Here is a 20,473-nt window from a genome sequence, read left to right on the forward strand (position 1 = left end):
CCAACCATTCTGGAGAGCAATTTGGAACTATGCCCAAAGGGCTATAAAAATGTGCATACCCTTTGACCCAGCAATACCACTTCTAGCTCTGTATCCCAAAGAGGTCATAAAAATGGAGGAAAGATCCATATGTACAAAAATATTTATAGCAGCTCTTTCTGTAGTGGCAAAAAATTGGAAATTGAGGGGATGCCCATCAGTTGGGGAATGGCTGAACAAGATGTGGTACATGAATGTAATGGAATACTATTGTGCTGTAAGAAATGATGAGCAGGCAAACTTCAGAAAAACCTGGAAGGACTTAGATGATGCTGAGTGAAGCGAGCATAACCAGGAGAACATTGTACACAGTAACAGCAACATTGTGTGATGACCAGCTTTGTAAAACTTAGTCTTCTCAGCAATACAAGGATCTAAGACAGCTTCAAGACTCATAATGGAAAGTGCTATCCACATCCAGAGAAAGAACTATGGAGTCTGAATGCAGATCGAAGCATACTATTTGCTTTCTCTTTTGTTGTTTTGTTTTGTTTCTTCTTTCTCATGGTTCCTCCTATTCATTCTAATTCTTCTTTACAACATGACTAATGTGAAAATATATTTAATAAGAATGTATATGTAGAGCTTATATCAGATTGCATACCATCTTGGGGAGGGAGAGGGAAGGGGGAGAAAATTTAAAACTTAAAAGCTTATGGAAGTGAACGTTGAAAACTAAAAATAAATTAATTATTTTTTTAAAAAAACTCAAAGCCATATCACAGTAATGGGTGTCATCCCACTATGATTCAGTAACAGCTATGAAATCAATTTTGTCTTCTTGCACTATAGTATGTGCTGCTTGTGGATTCTGCCTGCTTGTGCAATATTTATTATTTCTGCTATGCATGATACTCTATGTTAGAATTTAGGGGTAATTTGATAAAACATGTTCTTTGACTTATAGGATCTTTCACACTGCTGTACCTGAGGATTATTTTTCTATGATTCTTCCCTCCATATTTTCACCCCTATGTCAGAAGCTCTCTAGTCTCTTGTAAAAGACCATTTATTTCATCTTCATTAATACGTGTTCCTCAAAGGAGATACATGGACTAGAATCTTACACATGGCCATTTGAAGTAAGTATGGAATCTCCACGAAAAATATTTACTCCATGAAAAATATTTCTTAAGATATTTATTACCAAGTTCAGTGTTGTCCAAGTATAATCCTATGCAAATAAGGAGCCAACTTATGGCATTAGATACATAAAAAAATGGATGTCATCAATGTCAGGGTTATAGTTCTCAGCTCTGCAGAACTAAGGAGGAGGTAGAAGTTAAAGATATTACTTAATAGTTACCTATAAATAGAAAAATAACCACAAATCTAGAATGTAGATAAATTTATAAATAAATTTTTGATGATCTAGTATATCATTCAATGGTTCAAGGGCTGGTCAAGAAGATCCTGCAGCATCTCTTGATCTTGATCAACAAAATTCATCATGAAAACTCCATAGAACCAACAGTCCTCTTGGTTAGTCTTTTCACTGCCATCTTCATGTCCTTATTCCTAAATGTATATATGATGGGATTCAAGAGCGGGGTTATAAGAAAGATAAAAATGAGCAAAAATTTATCCAAAGATAATGTGGGAACTTGCCACACATAGACAAAGAAACAAGGAGTAAAAAACAAGAATACCACAGAGAGGTGAGCTGAGAGTGTGGAGAAAGCCTTGGAAAAACCAGCTGAAGAATGATGTCTGACAGTGACCAGAATAATGATATAGGAGGTGAATAGGAGGAAGAAGGTACCCATGGTGACAAGCCCACTATTTACAGTGACCGCATATACCACCCTGGAGGTATCTCTGCAGGCAAGTTTTGCAACCTGAGGGAAGTCACAATAAAAACTTTCAAGGTTGTTAGGACCACAGAAGGGCAAATTTATAACAAAAACAAACTGAGACACAGAATGGAGTAACCCAATCACCCAGGCAATACCTGCAAAACAATACATGTTTTGTGGTTCATAATAATCAGGTAATGGAGAGGCTTACAGATGGCTGCATATCTGTCATAGACCATGGCTATCAACAAGACCAGCTCAGTTCCTCCGATGAAATGGATAAAAAACATCTGCATCATGAATACTGAGAAGGAAATGACCTTATATTCACTGAAAATGTCAAGAATCATCCTTGGTACTGTTGTAGAAGACAGACCAAAGTCAGTGGGAGAAAAGTTGGCCAGCAAGAAGTACATAGGTGAGTGAAGATGAGAGTCAAAAATCACAGTGAACACAATGAAGAGGTTTCCCAGCATGATTCCCACATAGAATGAAAAGAAAAATAAGAAGAGGAAAATCTTCATCTCCCAAGAAGCTGATAGCTCCAGCATCACAAATTCAGATACCACAGAGTTGTTTATACCATCCATTTTGAGAATTGGTATCACAGACACTGAAATGACCTGAGGGTAGAGAAAGGGCAAGAAATTAGAAGTGTAGGGAATTAAATTGGTTATCCTATTTGTTCCACCAATGATTTTGGAAGGCCCTAGATAGGAAACACAGGAGTTGTGAAAGTCACACAATTAAGAAAGAAAGGTTGAAGAAATAGAATAAATTGAGTACTCAGGAGCCGTAAGGAGTTGAGGAGTAGGTGAGGCAAAGAAGTTGCTGATAAAGGTTAAAGGGAACGCAGCTGACTGAGCAGACAGAAGTAGGACACATAATTTTCCATAGTACAATAATATGCCATCACAATCATATGCCACAACTTGCTTAAACATTCACCAACTGATGGGCACCCCCTCAATTTCCAATTCTTTGCCACCACAAAAAGAGCTGCTATAAATGTTTTTGTAGATACAGGTCCTTTTCCTTTTTTTAATCTCTTTGGGATATAGATTTAGTAATGGTATTGCTGGGTCAAAGGGTATGCACAATTTGATAACCCTTTGGATATAGTTCCAAATTATTCTCCAAAATGGTTGGACAAAGGGGCAGCTAGGTGGTGCAGTGGATAGAGCACTGGCCCTGAAGTCAGGACGACCTGAGTTCAAATCCAGCTCAGACCAAACACTTGACACTTAACTAGCTGTGTGACCCTGGGCAAGTCACTTAACCCCAATTGCCTAAAAACAAAAACAAAAACAATGGTTGACAGCTCCACCAGAGGTGCATTAGTGTATCAGTTTTTCCACATGCCCTCTAGCATTTATCATTTTCCTGTTTTGTCATGTTAGCTGATCTGATTGATAGGTGTGAGATGTATCTCAGAGCTGTTTCATTTGTATTCCTTTGATCAGTAGTGATTTAGAGTGTTTTTATTGTCATTATTGATAGCTTTGATTTTTTCTGAAAACTGAACAGGCAATTTTCAAAAGAAATATAACCTGTCAATATAAATTGATATATAATATGTGTATATGTGCATATATGTGTGTGTATACATATACACACATATATGCTACAGATAGCTAGTAATTAGAAAAATGCAAATTAGGGCAACTCTAAAGTTTCACTTCACACCTCTCAGACTGACAAAGTTAACCAAAAAAAAAAAGTAGAGTGAAAAATGTTGGAAGGGAATTACTATCCCATTAGTAAGGCTGTGAATTGTGTAGCCATTCTGAAAAGGAATTTGGGACTATGATCAGAAAGTTAGTAAACTGTCATATCCTTTGACCTAGGGCTACCACAACTAAGCTTGTATTCCCAAACTTACAGCCCAGAAGAATCAAAGAAAGAGAAGGAACCCATATGCACAAAAATATTTATCAATTTCTTTTTATAGTGGCAAAGAGCTGTAATGGGATGCTAGTCATTTAGTCTATTAACATTTATTAAGCACTTCCTTTGTGCCAGGCATTGTGCTAATTAAGGAATTAAGGAACTGCTGAATAAAATATGATATGTAACTGAAATACTATTATACCATAAGAAAGGATAAAAAGGATGGCTTCAGAGAAACCTGGGGAGACTTGTGTGAACTGAGAGTGAAGTAAATAAAAACTAAACTATTTATACAGTATTGTAAAGATAAACTTGTTTGAATAAATCAAGAACTCTGATCAATGCAATGACCAATTGTTATACCAGTGGACTAATAATGAAGTATATTAACCACCTCCTAACGGAAAACTGATGAACTCAAAGTGCAAAAGGAAAAAAATATTTTGGGACATGAACAATAAGGGAATTTGTTCTGCTTGACTAGGAATACGTGGTATAAGTTTTTCCTTTTTTTTCTTTTTAAAGGGGGAGAGGTAAGAGGAAAAGATCTCTATATCTACATGTAAAAGTATATCTCTATACTTTTAAAGTATAAAAATCAATAATTCTAAGGTCTAACACCAGCCACCTAGCTGTACATATACTTCCGTCCAAATAGCCATAGTATTAAGAACTGGAAGTGTCATCCTGGCCAACTACTTCATTCTACAAATGGGGAAACTGAGGCGAAGAGAAGTTAAGTCACTTGACCTAGGTGCTATAGGTAGTAACAAAACCACAATTTAAATCTCATACAACAGATTCCAAATTTACTGCTCTTTCTACCACAGCATAATACCTCATATGGTAGAGAATGGTTTTTCATCTTAAATAAAATTGAACTTTTACCCTTATACAGAGAATGTATAACGGAATCAGGGAACCTGGGTTTTCATGCCCTCACTGAAGATGGCGCCCCAGGTCGTCGCGCAGTGGCTGACGGGCGCACACTGATTGGCTGGCTTCAGGGGAGGGGGCGGGGCAGACAGAGGATTGTGCGGCGGCTTCCGGTGCTATGGCCACGGCCGGAGGCGAGCAGAGCGCGGCGGCCTCCGGGCTTGGGGCGTTGCGGTCCGTGAGCACTCAGCTCGATTCGCTCCTTGTGCAGCTGCTCCTGGACCTTGAGCAGCTGGAAGGGAAGCGGGTAGCCCTGAACGCCCGAGTGGAGGAGGGCTGGTTCTCCCTCTCCAAGACTCGCTATGCCCTGGGTGCCAAGGCTGTCAGCCCCCTTCAGTATGGCTCCTCTATGGCTCCCTTCTTCCGGGTGTGCACCAGTGAGCCCGAGCCCGGTCGGCCTGAGTTCGAGGTGATTTTCGCTAGACCCGGATCGCCGAAGGACATGAGACCCCAGGAGGCCCAAGGTGTGAGTGGTTATGGGGAGCCGGAGCCCGAATCTCCTGTGCTGCGGAGGCGGCCGCAGCCTCAGGGGTCGGCCTTGCAGCCCCCCCCCCCTACACCTGCCGCCGCGACCTCTCCGGAGCGGGATCCCCTGACCTGGTTTGGGATCTTGGTGCCCCAGAGTCTGCGGCAGGCCCAGGGAAGTTTCCGGGCCGCTCTGTTCATGGCTGGGGAGATGGCCGCACTCCAGAGCCGAATCGAGTGGGGAAGAAACCAGATTCAAGCCCTACTACAGGAGAAACAGAAGCTGCTTGATCAGCTGAAGGTGGCGTGAACACATCCCTGAAATTTAGAATCTAAATAAGTGATTTAGCCCTTATTTGATGACTTTCCAAAAAAAATAAAATTTATTGTTTTTTTCCTTTTCTGGAGAAAATGACACATTTCCTCTGCTTTCCAAAGTTCCTGCTGCCACGTTAAAGAATCAAAATGAAAAACATGAAATATATTTTTTGCATTGTCACATAAGAAGCATCAGGAAGTAAGCTAATGTGTAACCTTGGCACAGGCGTAGCATCGTTTTTGCCAAAGATTGTTCTAAACCTAAAACATGTTACTTGGAAAATGTAGTAATGCTTAATTTGTATTCTATGTCTGAATATAAATGGGTGGGGGCAGGGAAGTACCAGACAAAGGTGCCAAGAGTGAGCTGGTGATACAAGAGTCATAGAGTGCCTACTAAGAAACCAGAATTCCTTGGGTGTATGATGATTACACACACACACACACACACACACACACGCATACATTATACACATCTAGTAGAAAAAAACAAATGGAAGGAAAAGAAAAGACAAAACTGAGCTCTGTTACAATTATAATGACCAAGTTTGGATTGGATATAAAGAAGAGAAAATGTACCTCTTTGCCTAATTTCAAAGTTGGAGGAAGGGAGAGAGAAGGATTTATCACATACCCTGTCAGATTCAATTGCTGTGTTGTTTATTTCTGCTGAACTACATTTTTTCTCTTTCATTTTTGCTCTGTTACAAAGGATGGCTAGCTTAGAGGGAGATGGGGAGAAAAGGGGGTAAAGATAGAAAGTATCTATTTGAAAATGAAGATAATATAAAAAGACATTTTTAAAAGTTTTTAAATTTAAAAAGCAAAAATATATTCTATAGCAAAAGTATCCTTATGAAAAGAACTCAGAGGGCCTCATAAGGTTTTTTCCATCCACTGCTTAAAAGGATTCATTACCAGTGCCCTCCAGAGCCCCAAATTTTTACTTTGAAAAATTAAAATATAGATAAGAAAAATGGTCTTCTTAAAGATGAAATAATTTCTTTTGCTCACGTAAGATTCAAAAGCATGAAAAATGAAGTTGAATGTGTAATATTGGCAAAGTCACTACATCACTTTGTTAGAGGTTATCTTATACTAAAATTCATTATTAGTAAAAACCCTAGTGGTGCTTGCCATACCAATATTGTGTGTTTGCATATGAATAGTGGTAGAGAGAAATGGAGATCAGAGGGAAGTTTACCAAACACTTCTAGAATTAGAAAATCAAATATACTTACCTACCAGCCCCAGAGCTTGAAAATTGTTATCACGAACAAAGTGAGTATAATCCTAATCCATTCATGATCACTGATAGTAATTTAATTTTTAAACCATCTCGGTCTAAAATACAGTCTTTGAGGAGAGTTTAAGAGGCTTAAGCCACTAAAAGGTCTAAGGACCAAGCAGAGCTCAAAGGACAAAAGAAGCCAACAGGAAGGTAAAGAAGAGAGGAAAAGATGTTTTTTAAAACTGTCAGAAACAAGCAGAGGAAAAAAAAGGACAAGAGCTTTTTTTGGTGGGAGTGTTTATAAGTGGAAAACACCAGACAAATGCTCCAGTGGTTAGCTAGGTCCTATGTAGAGTACCCCACCCATCATTCTGTACCAGGGTTTTTTTTGGTTTGGTTTGGTTTCGTTTTTTTTCCAACACTTCATACTAACTCTTTTGTGTATCACAAATATATCCTCCGTGCATGATGATGTCCTGAGTTTTCACAAATCTTTTATGAAATTTAAAACTAATGAAGAAGAATGAAAAATTTCCACCAAATACTATTTAGTGTAAGGAAGGGTGAATGATGGATGGCAGAATGGGAACTAATATAAGGCTTTGTGTATTCCAGCAATTTGACAGGTTAAGGAATAACTGAAAATATTAGTAAATAATTTATCAAAGGTATCACTTGGCCTTCATGAAAGATTTTTCTTCACCCATCACACTTTCTATATTCCATTTCTTAAATGTTCCCAGAGGATGAAACCCAACTAACTATGTCTTAGGAAAAACGCAGCAAGGCATCATGAGTAGGAAAAAAGCTAATACCTGTTCTACACAATCTTCTGCACCCTTAGGACAATTGGGTTTAAAAAAATTAGGCTAGAGAAGTCGGTAAGAGTCACTTAACCCCAATTGCCTAAAAAATAATAATAATAATGATGGGGCAGCTAGGTGGCGCAGTAGATAGAGCACCAGTCCTGTATTCAAGGGACCTGAGTTCAAATGCGGCCTCACACACATAACACTAGCTGTGTGATCCTAGGCAAGTCACTTAACCCCATTGCCTAACTAAAATTAAAAAAAGTCGGTAAGAGAAGGGTTCCATTCATTCTATTGTTATGGAGGATAACCTGAGAACATGACCCTGCGGGAACTTTAAAAAAAAAAAAAAACTTCCAGACCTCAACTAAGGGAAGAAAAAAAAGGCACGTTAGGCCCCTCTGTTTACTCAGAAAATGTCATCTTTTGTATCTCCTCTCCCAGGTGTAAATTTTTGGCTCTATCAGGGTGGGGAACTTACAGCCTGGAGACCACATGTGGCCCTCTAGGCCCTCAAGTGTGGCCCTTTGACTGAATCCAAACTTCACAGAACGAATCCCCTTAATGAAAGGATTTGTTCTGTAAAACTTGGACTCAGTCAAAAGGCTGCACCCAAGGCCACATGTGACCTCCAGGCCGCAGGTTCCCCACCCCTGAATATTGGCTTGGGAAAGCAACCTTTACAACTGGAAATAAAGATATGTACTTTAATAGAAGAAAGAAATCAGAAGTACAGAATTTGGTTGATATGAAAGAAAGCTGGTAATGTTACTTAGGCTAACTTCTTTATCTAGTAAATGAAAAAACTGAGTTAATTTCCCCAGATCACACTTCAAGTCATTCACAAACCACAACTAGAACCTGGGTCCATATTCCACCACAATTAGAACTCTAGTCCCTTAATTTTCAGTCTAGTCTTCTTTCACAACAGAATATTGTCATTTTCTGTGAAAGAAAAGAGTATTTAATGAAGCTGCCCTTTCTCACGGGCCAAGAACAATTGTTGAAGTTGGCTCCAGTCTAGTTTTATCAACTCATAGTCTTAGCGAGTTATTTAACCTTTTTGTGCCACGTTTCCCACACCTGTAAAATGAGAGAGTTGGACTATGTGTTGTCCAAGGTCCATTTCAACTCTATGTCTTATGACCTTATTAATATAAATCTGGTGTGTGCCCCAGATCCTAGGATGACAGCAATCAAAGATAACAATAATACTGTTTTTGTACTTAAAGAACTTTTCCAAAATCCTTTGAGTTATGCGGTATTATCATCCTCATTTTTAAAAGAAATTCAACTTTAATTTATGAGAAACTTGCCCAACGTCACACACTCAAAACACAAAATCAGATTTTCTGAATGGAAGACAAATGAACTTTGCACAATGCCTGTCCTCCCCTCAGGAAGGATCTAATATCTATAGAACTGGATTCTTATGTCCTTTCACTCACCCCTCCTTTCCCTCTTTCCCCTAAGCCCACTTTAAGGAATTTCACTTTCAAAATTGAACACTATTCCTTCCTGATTACCTATTGTCATTGATCCTTAAAAGGTATTGATCATTTTTCTTCTAGCTCTGGAGACATCCCAGCAAACAGACATTGGATGCCACCATCAATCATGCAGATAAACAAGATTGTAGCTGAGGAGGTACGCATTATAGGTTCTCAGGATTAAAGAAAGAAGAACCAGGAGAGAAGAAGACAATGTAAATAGAAAGAACAGGAAAAACAAAACTGAGACCTATATAATTACAATGACCCAGCTGGAGATTCTCTTAGCCCCCACCCAAAGCAAAACAAACCTGCTTCTTTTAACATTTTCCAAGGACTAGTGGAGGTAGGAATGGCGAAAATATAGCCATTTGGACCTCAATATGAGATAGAGAAGAAAAATAATTGAGAGATGTAAAGAATAAGACTAAAATACCAATCCACTAAAGGTAGAAATATTCAAAATAAGCAAAATGACCTAGGCCGTACCTGAGTTTGCCATTGTTAAATCTCACCTCAAACATGTGCAGTTCTCATTAACTCATTTCAGAAGAGACATTAAAGAGATGGACTCCCTCTTATGAATGGTAACCAGCGTGATGAGGGATTGATTGAGGGAACTGGATATATTTAGCTTGGCAAAGAGAAGACTTAATACTCTTCAAATATTTGTAGGGTTATCATGTGAGACAGGGATTACACCAACTTGACTGAAGAAGATAGGACTAGGACTTAAGGATATGAAAAAGGTGACTTCTAAATCAGTTAATATTTATTGCTTTGATTTATCTTAGTTTGATTGAAGGATTGTTTCCTCCTTAAGAAGAGCTAAGCAAGGGGCAGCTAGTTGGCGCAATGGATAGAGCACCAGCCTTGGAGTTAGGAGGACCTGAGTTCAAAGTCTGGACTCAGACACGTGACAATCACTAGCTGAGTGACACTTAACCCCACTGCCTTCTAAAAAAAAAAAAGAGCTAAGCCAGTATAAATATTCCCTTAAACCTAAATTACTTATAGATTTAGTAAATGAATATTTTAACAAGATTTAGTATGTTTTTAATAATGTAGTTGGTGGAACTGTGAATTAATCCAACCATTTTAGAAAGCGATCTGGAATTATGCCCAAAGAGTTATTAAACTACCTATACCCTTCAACCCAGCAACCCCACTACTAGATCTATTTCCAAAGATGGTTAGGGAAAAAGGAAAAAAAACCTATATGTTTTAAAATATTTGTATTATCTCTTTGTGGTGGCAAAGAACTGGAAACTGCAGAGATGCCCATCAATTAGGGAGCAGCTGAACGAGTTATGGTATATGATTGTGATGGAATACTACTATGCTGTAAGAAATGATGAGCTCACTGATTTTTGAAAAATGTGAATAGACTTGCATGAAATAATGAAAAACCAAATGAGCAGAACCAAGAGATCATTGTGTATAGTAACAAAAATATTGTTTTAAGAACAACTTTGAGTGACTACATTTTTTTGGCTATTATAAATACTCAAATTAACTACAAAAGACCTATGAAGGAAGATGCTGTCCACCTCCAGAGAAAGAACTGATAAATAGAAGTATGCATAGAATGATTTTACATATATATATATATACACATATTTGTGTCTCATGGTAGGTATCTTGAGGCCAAGGGGGTAGGAGAGGGAAGGAAGAAAATAAAAGAAAAAAAAGAAAGTTAACCAGATAACATTATTATATATTTAAAAGGAATAGCAAGTTGTACATAATAGATTTGCAATTTTATGTGCAATCATCTTTTTTTCTACTAGATTATAGAAATACTTGTTTAATTTCATAAATTAAAAATATTTTTAAAAAAATCAATAATAAGTTAGAATAGGGAATATATCTTTAGAGAAATAATATACTCATAGAATTAAGCTTAGCTATCACAGGACTCTTTACTAAAGGTCAGATTGCACTTTTCAGACACTTGGAAGGTGGAGGGTTGACTCAGCTCACCACAAGTTCCTTTTTTAGTAAATTAGTTCTTCTTTTTCAGTGAGCATAATGGACCTCTAGCAGAAACCCTTAAAGGACTACTGAAGGAGACTTATCAAAAAAATTCACAGAATGATAGACATGTGTTCTAAACCAATGAAATATTGGGTCTAGTGGTTATCCCACCCTAAAAACATCCTGTTTTGCCCCCAACAGGCCCAGCAGTGGAATATTGCAAATCTACCTACTTCTCTGTAAATCCTATGAATCAATCTGATGAATGTTTCCTTTTTTTTTTCTTTTTGGTTATAAAGATTAGCTGTATAAATCTGTGAAGCTGTCACTAATCACTAAGGGATTAGTTGACCTGATTAAGTGGTAACTTGCTAGCCTTGCTCTTAAATAATTTTCTCCCAGAAGTAATAAACCTCAGAAATTTTCTCTTTTAGATATAAATTTAGCAAGTAGATGTTACAGAGAGGCCTGAATTCGTTCAATATAAAGAAAATCTTCCTTGGTATTAATATTAATGATCCTCAAACCAGTATTTCTATCCCTAATTTCTCTCCTAAACTCCATTCCTGCATTACAAATTGCTTGATAGATGTCTTTACTTAGATTTCCTATAGGCATGTCAAGCTCAATATACCCAAAACAGAACTTAACTATATTTTCCCAAAAATCTATCTCTCCTTCAAACTTTCCTATGTCTATGGAGAGCACCACCATGCTACCAGTCACCCAGGTTCACAACCTCAGCACCATCTTTTACTCTTCCTCTGTCCTTTCCTCCCCACACCCAGTCAGTTGCCAAATTTTCTTGTTCCTACCTTCATAACATCTCTTGCATCTATTCCCTTCTTTCCACTCACATAGCCTCTGCCTTGATTTAGTCCCTAGTCATTTCTCACTATTGCAATAACTTCCTTATTGGTCTCTTTGCATCCAGTCTCTTTCCCCTTCAATCTATCCTCCACATTGCTACCGAATTAATATTCCTAAAGCACAGAATTGACTGTATTACACCCCTGTTCAAACATCTTCAGTGCCTACCTATTGCTCTCTGATAGTCTATGTGTCCAGAGTGCTAGCACAGGACCCTTACTCATAGTTGGAATTTAATAAATGTTAGTGAAATGAATTGAGTTGCCTCCAGGATTGTTGAGTTCTCTAGCACTGAAAGTGGAAAAACTGAGACTATATGATTATTTGTTGACAATGCTTTGGATAGGAGGTAAACGTGTAATCTAAGATTCGACTAAGTTTGTGGTCTAGAGATCCTATACATTCATGGGGAAAAGTCTGATTTTCCAAGTCACGATGCAGTGTAATGATAGTAGATCTCAAATGTAATAGGTATAGAAACATACCAACCATATGAGAGGCATAAGCTGAAATGCAGCTATAAGGACAAAAAGAACAACTGTGAAATGGTGTGACAGAATTCAAAATAATCTCACTTACATACCAGTTCTGACACAGGATATGAGGCAGGATCAGGCATCAGAGAAATCCAGGGTATTTAATTGTCCCTCCTGTAATCACTTTTCAAAATAATGAACTATAAAAAGTTCTTCCGTACTACTGAAAATAATTAATTTCCTGGATGTTTGTGCTCTATTGATGCTACTGAGATCCAGCTCGTGATTGGCTTTTTCCTGGTAGTTGTATTTTAGAGGCACACTATATTTCCCTATGGAAAAAGCCTTGAAACATTTATCTGGCAACGAAACAGGGTAGGGGAGATGCACAGAACTGTTTCTTATGCACTGGAAAAAATAATGTCCTAGCTGATGTGAAATAATGCCAAGGAAGTATAAACCTTTTTGGAATGATAGAGATGGTGAAGGGGAAAAAAAAGTATCCATAAAATTGACAGATAAATATTACCTTAAAAGTAGGATTTGAAATAAAGGCCAGCGCCTTAGTGTAACCACCATCTAAGTAAGGAAATAACCACCATGTGAGTAAACATCAAGTTAGGGAGTCAAGGTGGTGGACGTGTGGAACAGGGAGGCAGCAACAATATCTTTTATAAGAGAGTCAATTTCTTCTTCCACTGTGATATAGCATATAAAAGCAGGAAGAGTAAATCACTGAGTTGGCATTTTGCTATAGGCCAGGCTGATGGTCTATGGTTTCAAAACTATTTGGAATTAAAAGAGAGAGAGATGAAAAACAGATGTGACATCACTGGCTGCAAGAATCTTGTTTCTGGCTATGTTTACCAATGTGCCCCTGTTTTCCCTTTTTACATGTTATGTGTATCCTTGGTGATGTTCTGTGTGCCAGACTGTGCTAAAAGCGGCCCAAGTCTTTGCATATACCACAAGTTTGTGTGCTGATGCCTCTGTGTCACAAAGTCAGCAAGGATTACTTAATAAAACTTTCTGAGAAAACCTGGGAAGAGCTTTATGAACTGATGCAAAGTGAGAGCAGAACCATACAGTACATACATACATACATACAATACATATACAGTATATATAATAACAGCAATATGATAAAGATAATCAATTTCAAAAGACTTAGTAACTCTGGTCAATACAATGACCCACCACAATTCCAAAGGACTCATGATGAAACATGCTATCTACCTTTAGATAGAGAACTGATGGACTCAGAGTACAAATTAAAGCTTAGTTTTTCTCTTTTTTCTTGCTTTTGTTTTCCAGAACACAGCTAATTCAGAAATGAATTTTGCATAATTATACATATTTGTAATAGGTTTTGTTTTCCTTGCCCTCTCATTCAGAGATGGAAAGAGGAGGAGAGATAATTTGGAACTTAAAAAAGAATAAAAGAAGGCTCTCTGCTTTAAATAAAAAACCTAAGTCCTTTCCTATTCACTGATTCACATCTGTGTGAATGTGCTAAATTCATGAAATTCTACCATTAACACCAAATAAATAAGGCTCCTAACTGCTTTGAGGAACAATTGCCTAGAAATGTCTAACCCTACTTCCTTACTTTAGAATTTAGGAAAGGATAATCTGTGGTACTGAGAACTATGGGACTAATGTCTTATGGTGACAAGTAAGAAACAAAAAGTATTTGGATTTGGAATTTGAGATTTGTAAAAAAAAAAATGAAAAAAAAAAAAGAAAAAACTGAGTTCTTGGGACTAGATAGTAGAAGACTCCAGATAAATGTATAAAGAGTAATAAGTCTTAAAAATATTCCTAGTAGACTCTAAGCTCTATAACATTAGGAATCATTATCTCATATAAACTTTGAATCTAACAGCATGTATAAAACAATGTAATAAACTATAAGGACAAAATAAATGGTGATTTTGATTTTGAAGATTATCAAATCTGTTCAGACTTAGCTGGAACTGTTCTGTGATTGGAACATTTGTGATTAACAGAGAGGGCCGCTTTAAATATTCTTTACACTTGAAATAACCCTAGAAATGTCCCATATTTATTTGAGATCCAGACAGAAAAGGAAGATAGGAGAGGTCATTTGTTGATTTGGATAAAGGTCCAAAGTATAAAGTTCATATTCCAGGGAATTGGAGCTCTTATCCTTCCTGAGTATGGATCAGGCTGCCCAAATTCATCTCTCCTCCCTGCCCTTTCCTTGAATTCCTCCCTTATTTTCCTTAGCTGAGAATAGTTTCCATTTTCCCCATTTCTCTAAGGCTCCTAGATGTAAGGAATCCTGATTGAGAAAAGTTTGTTCGTTATATATCAACAGGAAAATGTTATTTTACCTGTTCTGAATTACCACCCAGTATCTTATAGATTTCAGATTGTAGTAACATACCTTATCTCATTTTATCCTCACAATAACTTCTAAAGTGATACAAAGTGGAAGTTATTTTCTTGATGTACTGAACATGAACAAGGAGTGATCACCACAGGAATTGATTTCTCACAATGCTTAGGGATGAGAAACCATTGTGGATTGAGAGGAATTCTCTTGACTAAATTTTCTAGATGGTGTATATCTGGCCATGAAGCCCTGATGTTACTAAGCAAGGACTGGTTTTAGGAGTGTTCTGAAAATCTCCAAATTATAAAAGTGAAACAAGAACCAGTGGTCCATTAGAGACGGGGAGGCCAGTAACAAAGCAGGTGAAGCAAGTGAAAGGACAGAACCATCAAGAACAGTTCTGAATTGAAGACACAGATACTGTGTTCAAAATGGACCTTGACCAATTTCCCAATGATGGCAAATTTTTTGAACAAGAGGAAAAGTGTAATGGGGACTGGCCGACAGAAACTTGAGCATGCCTTGGTTTGATGCAATTCTTCATGTGGGCTTCTGAGCATGTGCAAGGGTTCTATAGCTATTAGCTCCACTTCATCAATTGGCTACTGAGACAGATCTGAGCATTCATACAAACGACTATGGGAGAGGTCAGAGGGGGGCTAATGTCAGAGGGAGGGGAAGGAGAAGAGGGAAGAGACTCAAGTTTCTCCTGGCTAGGATTGAAGGAAGACATACTGTAAGTCTCTTCATGGGGAGAAAGGCCTTAGAACCTCCCTACTTAGGCCAACCTGTAGCAGGTAAACACAGAAGGCTTCTAATTTTTGCCTCTGTGTTCTTTGCTGCTTTTAGATGAAGGAAAATTGAAGAGAGCTATAAACTTGTGACCTTTATAAGGTCAAAAGAGCAGAGGTCCACTGACAGGAGTAGTATCTGCCATAATTTTCTGCCTTTCTCTGTCTCTCTGTCTCTGTCTCTCTGTCTCTGTCTCTCTCTCTCTTTCTGTCTCTCTCTCTGTCTCTGTCTCTCTGTCTCTCTCTGTCTCTCTTTCTGTCTCTCTCTCTCTCTGTCTCTCTCTCTGTCTCTTTCTGTCTCTGTCTCTGTCTCTCTCTTTCTCTAATAATTAAATTTCAGTGAAGTCACTTCCTTTCATACTTTCTATCTTGTACCCAGAACTATACTCAGCTGGAGGCAGTTGGAGGTACGGACATAGACAAGCCCAGAAAGGGGTTTTACCTTTAGAAATGAACTCCACTGATGCCCTATTGCCCCTGGAAGAGGTGCAAACACTTCTTTTTGACATTTAGAACTCTTCACAGTCTGACCCCATCCAATCTTTCCAACCTTCTTATATATTGTTTCCTTTCATGCACTTGGTAATCTTTTCCACCTGTGGTTGAGTCATTTTCAGTTTGTCCAACTCTTTGTGACCCCATTTGGGATTTTCTTCACAAAGAAACTAAAATGATTTGCCATTTCCTCCTCCAGCTCATTTTACAGATGAGGAAACTGAGGCTAACAAGGTTAAGTAATTTGCCCAGAGTCACATAGCTAGTAAGTGTCTAAGGCCAGAAGATGTCTTCCTGACTTCAGATCTGGGACTATATTCACTGTGCCACCTAACTGTCCATAGTGCTTTCAAATATTGATCTACTTTTCATTCCTCACACATGATACTCTAAATTTCATTTCTTTGCCTTTACACTGGCAGTTCTCTGTGCACCTGGAATGATATCCTTCCCCTCCTAACCTCTTGGCTCTGCTTATGACTTTCTGGATTTCAACATCATGCCTCAGCTGCAGTTTCACCTGCAGCTTCCATCAGCACCTAGGATGTCCTCACCCTGGACTAGTCCTCTGCCATGGCAGCCCCATCCTTCCATTGATGAGTTTCTCCCAAGGTTTCCAAGCTCCCAAGCTGATCCACCTTCCTTCTCTTCTTGGTTCTGCTCTTAACTTCTGGACTTCTGCAGCATGCCCTGCCTTAGGAACTCCTTCCTCCCTCCCTAAAGTTTTTAGCTCGCTTTTGACCTCCCAAAAATAAATGGAATTGTAAAAGAAGTAATCTCCTTGAGGTCAAAGACTGTCTTTCTTTTTGCTTCTATTTATATCCCCAGGACTTAGTACCATGTCCAGTATACAGCTAGTGCTTAATAAATGCTCATTGCCTTGCCTTAAAATCCCTGGTTTCTTTCAAGACTTAGATCAAACATGACATTCTAAAGGTGATTTTGCCCCAGCCTCCCAGCTGTTATTGTCTCCTCCTCTGAGGTAGAACTGCCGTTTATTTTGTATGTATCCTGCCTGTACCTAGGCTGTAAGCTCCTTGGAGGCAGGAACTGTTTTTTTTTTTTTCCCAGTCCTTAGCATAGTGTTCAACACATAGTAAGCATGAGTAAATACTTCTCATTCACCTTGAATAAGCACATTAGACTCTCCCTCTTGAACCACTCTGGACTCTTGTAAGTAGGTTTTTACCTTATCTTGCCTGGAACCAGCCATCATATCATTTCCCAGCTACTATTTCCAAACCATGCTGCTAGGTGTACACTAACTCCTCCTTATGTATTGTCTTCCCGCATTAGAATATGAGCTCCTTGAGGTCAGGGACTATATTTCTTTTTTCTATCTGTAGCACCAGTGCTTAGCATAATGTCTGACAAATAATAAGTACTTAAATGTTTTATCATTCATCATTCATTCCTTGTTCATTGACTGATTCATTGGGAGCCAAGTTGCTGGGTCCATGGATCTAATAGACCGTCCAGTAATATTTTTGCCTTTGTTACTGGTGTATAATGCCCTCATGTAATGTATTCTTGAATTAGAGATGCATTAATAAGTCACACGGTCAATGATATAAAAAGTGAAAGGAGCCAGGAGGACGGAGAATATGAACTATTGATGTGAATGAATTATCTACACCAAACCCTGGACTCCTGAGAGGAAAGTGTCACCACCAAGAAAGGGACAAAGCTAAAATATATACCTTTTCTATAGACAGAGCAAAGCATAGGGATGTTGGTGGCTTTGTCAGAGTGCCCTCAAGTGTTGAGTAGTGCACATGACAAATGGAGCTGAGCTGTGGGGCTGAACAGAAAAAAAAATCAGGCATTTGTTATAGTGACCAATCGTGTCACACTCATTTGAAAAAGAATTATAACCAGTACTTGCTTTGGATATGTCATTCCACAATCTTGCTGCCCTTTCCATGCCTTTCCATCAATAAGGCAGTATTCAAATGACCCTTACATGCGTCATCCCTGGGTCCACCTGTTTCAACACTGGAATAATGATCCGGTTTAAAAAAAAAGTAACCAGAAATCTGAATACAGATGAACTTCCAAGTTCCTGGTGATCTTCCATTAGTTGAAGGGCTGGCCAAAATGACCATAAAGCATCTTTTGATCTTCTTCAACAAAGTCCATCATCTGATTTCCCTAGATCTCACAATCTTCTTTGTCAATTTTTTCAAAGCCAACTTCATGTCCTTGTTCCTCAGTGTATATATGGCAGGATTCAAGAGTGGAGTGACAAGAAAGCAAAAATGTATCCAGTGACAGAGTGGGAACTTGCCCCACATAGACAAAGAAGCAGGGAACAAAGAACAAGACCACCACCATGATATGAGCTGAGAGGGTGGAGAAAGCCTTGGACAAACTGGCTGAAGAGTGATGTCTGACGGTAATCAAAATGAAAATGTAGGAGACAATTAAGAGAAAGAAAGTGCCCGTGGAGAGAAGCCCGCTGTTAGCAGTGACCACGTACACCAACCAGGCAGTATCTGTGCAGGCAAGTACTGCAACCTTAGGGATGTCACAATAAAAGCCGTCAACCTTATTAGGGCCCCAGAAGGGCAAATTTACAACAAAAACAAGTTGAGACGAAGCATGGATCACCCCAATCACCCAGGCAATCACTACAAAACAAACGCATGTTTTGTGGTTCATAATAGCCAGGTAGTGAAGAGGCTTACAGACGGCTTTGGATCTGTCATAGGCCATGGCTACGAGCAGGACCATCTCAGTTCCTCCCATAACACGGATGAAGAATATCTGCATCATACAACCTGGGAAGGAGATGACTTTGTGTTCGCTAAAAATGTCAGTGATCATCCTTGGGACCATAGTAGAAGACAGACCAAGGTCAACAAAGGAGAGATTGGCTAACAGAAAGTACATAGGGGAGTGCAAATAAGAATCAAAAATCACAGTGAACACAATGAAGAAGTTTCCCAGCATAATTCCCACATAAAATGAAAAGAAAAAGAAAAAGAGGAGAATCTTCATCTCCCAAGAAGCAGACAGTCCCAGCAACACAAACTCAGATACCACAGAGTTGTTTGCTCCATCCATTGACTCAGTTGATATCAAAGATGCTGAAAAGACCTGAGGATGAAGAACAAGGAAAAAATCAGAAGCATGGGGACAAAAACTACATGTACCATTGGCCTCATGAGAGACTTGAGAAGGGCCCTGTTTGAAGTGTTGGTAATGCAAAAGGCTAGAAGGGGAAAAAAATAGCATATGAGAAGCAATGGTCACATGTTCAAAGTATCATAAATTTAGAACCAGAAAGGATCCATACAGATCATCTAGAGCAGGGTTCAGCAAACAAAAACCCTCAAGCTAAATTTCTCTGCCTGTTTTTGTACTGCCATGGTTTTTACATAAAAAAATAAAGCTTTATTTAAAAACTTAAAAGAGTTTTATTGCACTATAAAATGTAAACATATTTCTTAGTTCATGAGGCAGGCAATGGGAAGGATTGGCCCATAGGCCACAGTTTGTCAACCTCTGATCTAAACTAACCCTCCAATTTTATAAATGAAGAAGCTGAAGTTCTTTGAGGTTGAGTGATTTGCTCAAGGATACATAGCTAGTAAACACCAAAGACAGGATTTAAATCCAAGCCATCTTGACTCCAACTCCGGCATCCTATCCACCAAAACAAAATGCTTCTGCTGTCAAGGAAGTTGAAGAGATGAAGAACACTGAAGCAGTTAGAGAAAAAGAAAAGCGAGCATGGAAGATAAATGAGAATACAGCAGACAGAAACAAAGAACAGGAAGTAGAGTTACACACTTTTTCAGAGTAGTTACATAAGAGGCAACTTTAGCATAAAATGGAATGTACTAAAAAATCAAGAGATTGGGTTCTTCAGGTGACACTATTCACCAGTTATCAGTTATCTCTTCATTGCCAAACTTAATGGCTTTTTCTCAAACCTTCTCATCTTTGAGCCCTCAGTAGCCTTTGACACTGTTCTCCTGGATACCCTCTCCTCTCCAGGTTTTTGCAACACTGTTCTCTCCTCATTCTTCTCTTATTTGCAACATTCTCCTTTAGTGGATCTTCATCTAGGTCATTCCCACTAATCATGAGTGTCCTCTCTTCTCCTCTCTCTGTATGTCTCACAATGTCTTGGTGATCACTTGGTGATCTATCAACCTAATGAATTCAATTTTCATATCTGTGCATATTGATCATGTTGATTCCCAGATCTATTTATCCAGCCCACACCTCTCTGCTGAGCTCTAATTCCATCACCCAAATGTCTCTTGGACATCTCAAACTGTATGTCCTATAAAGTCTCAAACTAAATATGTGCAAAACAGAATCATCTTTCCCCAAAAACCCTTCCCTCTTCCCAACTTCCTTGTTCTCGTTGAGAGTGCTACCATCCCCCCAGTCATTCAGGCTTTCACATCAGTGTCACCCCTGACTTCTCACTCTCATTTACCCTGCAAATCTAGTCTGTTGCCATGTCTTATTTTTCCTACTTTGACAACATCTCTAGCATACCTTCTCTTCTTTCCAT

At 38.6% G+C, this 20,473-nt stretch overlaps 2 protein-coding genes and 1 pseudogene across 2 annotated transcripts; 1 reads left to right on the forward strand and 2 right to left on the reverse strand.

The window, feature by feature from the left end:
- Positions 1–1,453: 1,453 nt before the first annotated feature.
- LOC110221333 (olfactory receptor 4F4-like) lies at positions 1,454–2,553 on the reverse strand (annotated as a pseudogene).
- A 2,203-nt stretch (positions 2,554–4,756) lies between these two features.
- Positions 4,757–5,731, forward strand: LOC110216575 (vacuolar ATPase assembly protein VMA22-like). Its single transcript, XM_020998457.1, has one exon. It carries the CDS (start codon positions 4,780–4,782, stop codon positions 5,434–5,436), a length of 657 nt encoding a protein of 218 aa, XP_020854116.1. The 5' UTR covers positions 4,757–4,779; the 3' UTR covers positions 5,437–5,731.
- A 9,183-nt stretch (positions 5,732–14,914) lies between these two features.
- Positions 14,915–19,008, reverse strand: LOC110220658 (olfactory receptor 4F15-like). Its single transcript, XM_021005122.1, has 2 exons — positions 18,105–19,008; positions 14,915–14,925 (listed from the first exon to the last, which is right to left on the reverse strand). Exons 1-2 carry the CDS (start codon positions 19,006–19,008, stop codon positions 14,915–14,917), a joined length of 915 nt encoding a protein of 304 aa, XP_020860781.1.
- Positions 19,009–20,473: the final 1,465 nt, after the last annotated feature.

This window comes from Phascolarctos cinereus, unplaced genomic scaffold (assembly GCF_003287225.1).
Source record: "Phascolarctos cinereus isolate Bilbo 61053 unplaced genomic scaffold, phaCin_HiC Scaffold_3;HRSCAF=262, whole genome shotgun sequence".
Taxonomy (NCBI): domain Eukaryota; kingdom Metazoa; phylum Chordata; class Mammalia; order Diprotodontia; family Phascolarctidae; genus Phascolarctos; species Phascolarctos cinereus.

Coding starts and splice junctions, on each gene's coding strand:
- LOC110216575 (XM_020998457.1), top strand. CDS start 4,780: ATGGCCACGGCCGGAGGCGAGCAGAGCGCGGCGGCCTCCGGGCTTGGG.
- LOC110220658 (XM_021005122.1), bottom strand. CDS start 19,008: ATGGATGGAGCAAACAACTCTGTGGTATCTGAGTTTGTGTTGCTGGGA.